The sequence below is a fragment of the Panonychus citri genome, unplaced genomic scaffold (genome assembly GCF_014898815.1).
Source record: "Panonychus citri isolate SS breed McGregor unplaced genomic scaffold, ASM1489881v1 Contig00138, whole genome shotgun sequence".
Classification (NCBI taxonomy): Eukaryota; Metazoa; Arthropoda; class Arachnida; order Trombidiformes; family Tetranychidae; genus Panonychus; species Panonychus citri.
In genome coordinates this window covers 4527296-4535671 of record NW_026515543.1, presented here as the reverse complement: position 1 = coordinate 4535671, position 8376 = coordinate 4527296, and the positions used below count along the sequence as shown (strand labels likewise).

The 8376-nt window shown below is 33.1% G+C and overlaps 2 protein-coding genes across 2 annotated transcripts; one reads left to right on the top strand and one right to left on the bottom strand.

Moving 5' to 3' along the window:
• Nucleotides 1–58: 58 nt before the first annotated feature.
• Nucleotides 59–1430, bottom strand: LOC128393372 (trafficking protein particle complex subunit 3-like). Its single transcript, XM_053353549.1, has 4 exons — nt 1212–1430; nt 981–1078; nt 583–862; nt 59–499 (listed from the first exon to the last, which is right to left on the bottom strand). The coding sequence occupies exons 1-4, from the start codon at nt 1248–1250 to the stop codon at nt 380–382; spliced, it is 537 nt and encodes a 178-aa protein (XP_053209524.1). The 5' UTR covers nt 1251–1430; the 3' UTR covers nt 59–379.
• An 803-nt stretch (nt 1431–2233) lies between these two features.
• On the top strand, nt 2234–7725 carry LOC128393245 (adhesive plaque matrix protein-like). The gene is given in 6 exon segments (XM_053353383.1): nt 2234–2548; nt 4436–4514; nt 4744–4799; nt 4888–6612; nt 6615–7160; nt 7239–7725. Coding segments are annotated over 5 exon segments (2703 nt in total). The 5' UTR covers nt 2234–2548; nt 4436–4471; the 3' UTR covers nt 7572–7725.
• The last annotated feature ends 651 nt before the right edge of the window (nt 7726–8376 follow it).

Below are 8376 nucleotides of genomic sequence, written 5' to 3'. Positions count from 1 at the left end.
TGGAAAAAAATTTCAACTAAAGCATCTTGATTGTAATGATTGGAGAAAATATTGGAAATTAAGTTAATTTGATTTTCTATTTATTTTAAATTACATGAATTTTTTTCATTGATTGAGAGACAATTAATACAAAAAGAAAACAAGATTAAGTTTGGAATGGGTACTAATAAAACAATAGTAATAATAATATAAAAAAGACCAAAGATAAATCACTAATTAATTGGGTAGTAATTGTGTAATAAGAGGAATACAATTTGATCACTCATGGAATCATTGATAATTTAAAGAGTAGTGATTCGATCATGATGTGAGTGCTTAGAATTTTGTAAAAAGAACGAGAATCCGAACAGAACAATTAAATTGATGTTGATTATTACAATTAATCTTCTCCTTGAGGCATCACATCCTCCAATTTTTTGATAAATTTGATCCTTAATTCAGTTGTAGCATCTCCTTTAAGATAATCCTGCAAGAACCAAGCTTTAGCTTCAATCTGAACCTAAATTTAGTTTTATGATTAGAAAAGGAAAACAGAATGTTAGACAATTGCCTATGAATTTAGTAAGGAAATTAAGTAATTACCATCTCTAGAGCGCCACGAATAATACCAGGTAGTATGTTGGAGTATCTCAGGTTAATAAGGTGATCGGGTAATTCGATAAACTCAGCCAATGGATTAGCTTCTAATGTCAGAGAGAATTCATCATTTCCTTGGCTCCAATTGGTAATTGAAGGAGTAATTCCAAGATACATTCGGAAAGCAGATTGAATTTTATCGGCAACATCTTTGAAATCAAAGCATCGAGGGGTATTTGTTTTGGCTAGAAAATCTTCTATCAAACGAAGGCCAATATTATAACCACTTTTGTAGCATTTTTCATATCATCATGTGTAATAGATTCGTTGATTGATAGAGAGAGAAAAAAGAATTAGAATCAACGGAGAGAAATTTGAATCATTATCCAAATGTAAACACTTACATCCTTTCCAATTGTTTGTTGACATCTTCCGGATTCTCATAATCTTTGATTAATTGGAACACTAAAGAACCATATGTTAAGCTAAATAGGTCTGAACTCTGGAAAGTGAAAAAAATAGGAAGAAAAAGAGAAAAAAAATCCAATCAATTAGATAATCAAATGAAAACACCTTAGAATTTTATTCATTAAAGAAAATAGAAAAATTATCCCAAAAATCAACTTTTTACTTACAATTTTCTTCGAATCAACATTTTTCACTGGTTTGGCCATTAGATCTACAATCAATGTTGAGTGGGAAATCAAAAACAATCAAAATTAAACAGAAATTTAATCAAAAATTGATCACAATTGAACTAATAAAATTCAAGAGAAGACAAAAAAACACCAAAGACCAAAATGTAAACACCGGTTTAGAAAATTACTTTTTCCAACCAACAGATGGCGACACTGTTTCTCTCATTAACGGTTGATCAAAGTTACGAATTGAATTAATTGTGAACCAAATTAAATGAAATCAATGGAAATTGATAAGTTGATCAAGAGTAAATCAAAGAAGAGATAATAATCTCTCATGGCGAGATCAAGAACATTGACATTAAAATAATTAAAATTGAAAACAATTAGATTTTCAACTGATTAATTGTTGAAAATCAACTGAACATGATTTTCAATCATCTTGTTAATCATGTTAAAATTAAAGACAAGTTGGTAAACAATTAGAAAGGTAAAAGTTTCAAAGAAAAACTTAACTAGACAGTTAAACCATCTCAAACAATTAACTAATCATTATTAGCATTTATGATTATCATAACAGTTACCTTGCGGCAAATTAATTTTCAATAGGAATAAATTTCTGAACAGTTGATTATGTTAATTGTTTAGGTTAACATGATTATAGTTTTGATTAATTATCATTTGATTGTAAAAAAAATTACAACAAATAGTAAACAAAATTTTGAGAAAAATTATCAACAAAAAACAAACTAATTGGTTTCAACTTGATCAACTAAATGATAACAATCAAGATGATCAAATGAGAGCAATCAAGTTTTGATTGTTGCAAGATAACAACCATGGAATTATTAATTTTAACAATTAGACGTTAACTAAATCGTTAAATCAGTCTAGGAAAAAGCAAACTAATTATCTTAACAATCAACTGTTCCAACAATCATGAAGTTAATTTTTTATTATGATTACTTATTTTGTAGGTTAATCCATCTGAAGGTAATTAACTGTCGCCTTGCAAATGGATTGTCACATCAGTGTGACAATCTCACAATCTCTGAGAGCTTTTCTTTACAAGTGAATGTTATGTCCAGTGGATTAGCTGACCAGTAACAACCTACAAGATGACCAATGGTCAGAGTGAAAAGAAAACAAGAAAAACAAACTGTCCGAAGCATAAGAATTAAGAAACTGGACCGTAAAGGTTGACATTGTTTTTGTTTTCTTCTTATTCCTGGCTTGTAATCATCAAATTTTCTAAAGATCAAAATTGATTTGATTAGTTAATTAAAGTTCTAACCTAAAGTTAAATCAGTTGGAAACACAATTAAACCAAAAAGGTAAGTAAATTTCAATTAATTAACTCGTCAACTTAACTAATTGTCTGTTCATTAATATGAGACAACATTTGAACAGGTAAAAGTTGAAAACTACCTGAAAGAAAACAAAATCAATTAAATTGATTAATTAGTTGTAGTAAATATAATTTATGTTGCTAATTAGTTTGAGGTAACGTTAAATTGTTAATAAATATTAGTGGAAATTAACCAACTGATCAAATATCAAATTAAGAATCATTAGTTAACCTGAACAGATGATTATCTTCATAAGGGATAATCTTTACATTGAGTCTCTCTCTCTCTCTCTCTCTCAGGTAAGATCATTGATCTTCAGAGTTGGTGACATGCTGATAATCATCTTAATCATTTCCATAAGTCACAATTTAATGATAATCATTAAATTAAGAGTATTAAATTAATATAGAAACGAAAACTGGTTTCCCTTTAAGAAGATGAAAAAGTTTTTCTATTATTTTGATGAGGCGAAACAATTTAAGGTGCAATTTGGTAACGGAAAAGAGTGAGAAACTTGATTAACCCTTCCTTTCAAATGATTTAGTAATTTTAATGAATTAACATTGGTGTTTTATCGAGAAGGGTAATTGGAAAATCGTGATTAACAAATTGCGATATAAAATCAACATCCACTCCTTGAGGAAAATCATAAAAGTAACTTTTTCTTTTCCTTTACCTGTAATTTCATTACTATGGTTAAGGGTAAAGCCCCTTTTAATATTAACATAGTTAAAGGTCACTCACTGGTCAATCAAATAATAAAAAGCAACAAATGTATTCATTTCCATTAGTTAACCTTAGGTATAAGTTTCCTTAGGGTTAAGGGTTAGGTTTACATTTAGATTTACTTGATTAGTTTGACGTTTGTTTTGATCATAATATCAAAGGCCAATGAACATTTTGATTGGATTTGATGGAAATGTTTAATATCCCAATTAGATTTGATTGCGATCATGATTGTTGGTGTTAAAACTTTAATTTAAGATTAGATTTAATTGATGATCATCATCGAGATTAAATTGATAGAGTTTGAGTAACTGTGTGTGTGTGTGTGTGTTTGATTAACATGATAATATTAATTAGAGTTACGATTTGATTAATGTCATGGATTAAATCATGGAGTGAGAAAAAGGTTGTTAAGATTAACATCTCAATTAATCAACACTAACTGACTCTCCTTGTGATGATTAAAATTGTTGATATTTTGATGATAAATTTTAATCAACAGAGAGGAAAATATTTAAATTGATTGAAAGTTTCAAATGTTAATAAACTTTCAATTGTGTATGAAGAAAACAAAGAGGGAAATTGAGATTCGCAACTCAGAATGAATAATTTTGCATGAGAAATTAAGTTAAATTGTTTTGGAATGAAATTGAAACAAGATTAGTCTCTCCTCCTCTTTTCCTTAAGATTCATTGCCATTGTTGTATTCAGAGAGCGAGAGAGAGAGAGAGAGAGAGAGGAGGGAGGCTGAATTCAGGAATAGTTCAATGTCTTTGAGAAATCATGATGAAACCATAACGTTTTCCATAGAAAAGTTCATTGTGATTTCCATTAATCAGGTCATTTCTATAGAAAGAATAACGATCATTGACCTTAGAATAAGAGAAAAAGAAAAAGCAACTTTTTCTCTTCTCCTCAATTCTAATGTATTTTTCTTGCTGTTGTCCGAAAACAAACCGGATCCTTTGACCGATGGAAGATGAAGTTATAGCTGTTTTTTATTCTAATAATGATAATGATGCTCATCATCATCATGAAGATGATAGTGGTAATGATGAGGATGAGGATGAATAAGTGAGAGTAAGAAAGGAAAAGGGCAACTCGAGATGTTATATAAAGACTCACCTTTTTCATTTAATTTCTTAGATGAAACCGTTGATCACCTTCAATTGGATTAAAATAATGATTCCAACAATTCAGATTATTTCATGTTTACTCTTATTAGGTGAGTAATTAAAAGTTCAATTCTAATCAACTAACTGCGATTAACACGAGATAGTATTAGAATGACAATCAATCAACCAATCAATCAGTGAATGTCTTTAATTTTGACGCTAATTTGATTAGATTTACACTCTAAATATCATTAATCTCGATCTTAATTCTTAATCACTTTTGATCAATCGACTTTCTGTTTTTAATTATTGATTCAATTCTGTTTCTCTGCTCGATAGTTTCATCAACTAACGGAGATCAACCTGACCCCTCATGTCTTCAGTGTATTTGTCAGGTAAGAGTTGATTTGATTTTCTTAATTTTATCTTTAATTGTGTGTTTCCTTATTCATCTAATTGTGTTTATTTCTCTTAATCTTTTAGGCTTCATCTAATTGTGATACGAATAATTTAAGGTGTCCAATTGGATCAGGATTGAATTCTTATTGTGGACCTTATCAGATCTCTCGTTACTATTGGGAAGATGGTAACGGTATCGGTTACGATTTCGAGACTTGTACCAATCTCAAGGCTTGTGCAGAACGAGTTATAATTAACTATATGAAAAAATATTCACGAGATTGTAATGGCGATGGTTTCATTGATTGTCTCGATTATGCTGCTATTCATCGTATGGGTGTTGATAGTTGTTCAGATCAATCGCTTTATTCATCAGAGTATTGGCAAGCATTCAGTCAAACTCAGTGTGTCCTTAACCCACCGCTCGAATCGCCATCGATTTATACTTACCAACAACACGATCAACAACAATCCACGAATCTCTATGTGCCAAAATCTTATCCAGGTAAAAATTACGCCACATACAATCCAGGTAATTCTGTCCATGTCAATGGTCCAACAATTTCGTCATCTTCATCACCAGTATCATCATCAACTCATCGATTGAAGAAGAAGAAGAAGAAAAAGAATCAAAATCGAGGGTCAAGTTCATCTCGAAGACGAACTGGTCAAAATGAAGGTTCAGTCTCTCCAGTTCCAAATCATTCCGTAAGTCGATCTGATCCTCCATCGATTCGTTCAGGGGAAAACATTCCGAATATCAATAGACGTGTTGATTTTGACGATATTCCTGGAGCTGAATCTGGTTTCGGAATCTCTCGAGCTCCATATGTGCCTTCGTATTATGTACCATCGACTAATGGTCCAACATTAGTTTCGATTCCTACCAGAGGTTCAACCACTAATGAAGATGGTTACGTTAATGATGGTGTAGTGAATTCAGTTCCAAAACCACCTCGTCAACCTTTAACCCCAAGAGCGATTCCATCATCAACCAGTCCTTCTCATGTAAATTCTTCTCCACCCTCAGTCTCTCCATCTCGTCCTTCTAATCGTCCAAGTTCCCGACCTTCATCTCGTTCTGCTCCTCGTTCATCTTCACGACCTTCTATTCGCACACCTTCAGTTCCTCAGCCACCGAGTTCAAGTTCACCTTCTAGTTCCTTACCAGTGGATTTTCCATCATATTCGCCATCTTATATTCCCTCATATCAGCCATCAGTTTCTCCCTCAATTCCATCCTCTCCATTGACTCCTGATTCTTCATCTATTTTACCTCCAGTTTCTCCTTCATCACAACCTCCGATTTCATCTTTAACCCCTTCTTCTTCTCGCCCTTCATCCCGTCCACCTTCACGATCCTCATCTCGCCCAACATCTTCCCGTCCTTCTTCAGTCTCCCCTCCTTCCACTTCAGCAAACCCACCTTCTATCTCTCCATCAGCCAATTCATCACCTTTAGAGCCTCCACCATATCCACCATCTTACCCGCCATCATACTCACCCGCTTTTGAGCCCTCTTATCAACCTTCATTCGAACCTTCATACCCACCATCATATCCCTCACCTTATGAACCATCAGTGAATCCTTCGTATCCATCAAACGAACCTCTACCACCGACTGTCCCTTCACCTCCATTCTCATCTTCATCATCACCTTCAAATATTCCAACATCAAGATCTCATTCAACTCCTGATTCAAATAGACGAAAACCACCAAACACAAGACGAACAACAAGTTCGAGGAGTCGACCATCAGCCCCAACATCACCTAAACCATTTATTCCAACACAACCACCAACAATTAAACCGCCAGTTATCATATACGAAACTCAGCCAACATCATCTCCACCAACATCACCAGCACCGTTCAACCCACAAGTCCAACTGTCTCTTATTATCAACCAGAAACCGTTAGACCATCAACACCTCGCTCTTCATCCCAACCTGGACGAGGAGTTAGAAATGGACGTCGTCGACCAACAGACGGGCCAACAACAGTAATTAGCACTAATCCTCCTCGAACTTATACTCAAACCCAACCAACAACCCCGACATTGACCTCAACCGAAACCCCGGTCAACAATTATCCAAGAGTTCCAACAACTCGCGACAACGAACCAACAGAAAACGCTAATCCATCAACTCCTTCAACGCCTCGAATAATAACCGATAGAGATAATCCAGATAGTGGATTAACCGAAAGATCAACACCATCATCATCTTCATCAGTACCAACATTAGAATTTAGAAATTCAAACAATGAAGATTCAATTCTTCCTTCGAATCCTCGACCCCCGCACTTAACCAATATAACGATAACAATTAGCGATCAGTGTTTGTCATGTTTATGCGAGGTAAGTAACAATAATTGTAAAAAAAATCGACAAAAATCAATCGAAAAACTAATCATGTTAATTTCTATCCCTTAACAGTCAACAGAATCATGTTCAAATAAAGGAACTTGCTCCAATCCCGAAGGACCTTGTGGACCATTACAAGTGACCTACGGTCAATGGGTTATCGCTGGTCAACCGAAATCTAATTTCCAAAAGTGTGCATCGAGTCTAGATTGTTCCAGAGGCATATTGCGACGATATTATGCCAAACATGGCGTCGATTGTAATCTCGATTCCGATGTTAATTGTGTAGATTTTGCCTTAATCCATAAGTATGGTTTAGATAATTGTAAAGTGATTCCTGAAGATCTATTTAAATCAGGGTATTGGCTCAATTTTGAAAATTGTTATGGTTTTGATAGGAAATAATCATTTTTACTTTGTAATTAACTTATTTTATCATTTTTTTGTCAATTCTAAAATAATTCTGATATCGTTGAAACGATATCGAGAAATTTGTAAAATTTTCATTTCCTCATCACAAGAAGTGAATTAAAGTGATCGAGTTTTTTTTGTCTCTTTACTACTACTAAGTTAACAGTTAATTGTTTCCGGGTTCAGAAAATAACAATGGTAACAATTTGAATAAATATCTTTAATCAATTGAGCAGCTAAATCACACTTCAATGTTTACCCAATCAACATGGTATTTAAATGGTGCCTCCGATTGAATGAACCCAATTTTCATTCTGATGTTTGTGATGATAATGTTCAGTGAATAGAATTCAATTGATCCCATGTTAATTATGAAGATTAGTTCTTTAATTTTGTTGATTTGTTTCTTCCAAGTGACCATAATTTACCAGAAAGTGACCAGTTCATCGGGTATGATCAATACACTTCGTATTACTGATTGGTTTCAAGACGGGGAAACATTAGTCCAAGAGGAGGAACAGGAAGAAGTGATTGAATTTTTCGATGAAGAAGCTCCAGTTTTGATTGAATTCCATGAGTTACCGGATGAAACATGAAACAATCAATCAATTCACAATTGAATAAATGAAGTGAAAATCTTTCAAATTAAATGTAAAAAAAAGCAGAAAAAAGTGAAAATCAAAACCAGTGACTCCAAATATCAATTCCCACTAATTAATTGTATTCTATCAACAACTTTACTATATAAAAGTGAATTAAAATCCAATTTATCGTGAAAAATCAAACTGACCACAATTAA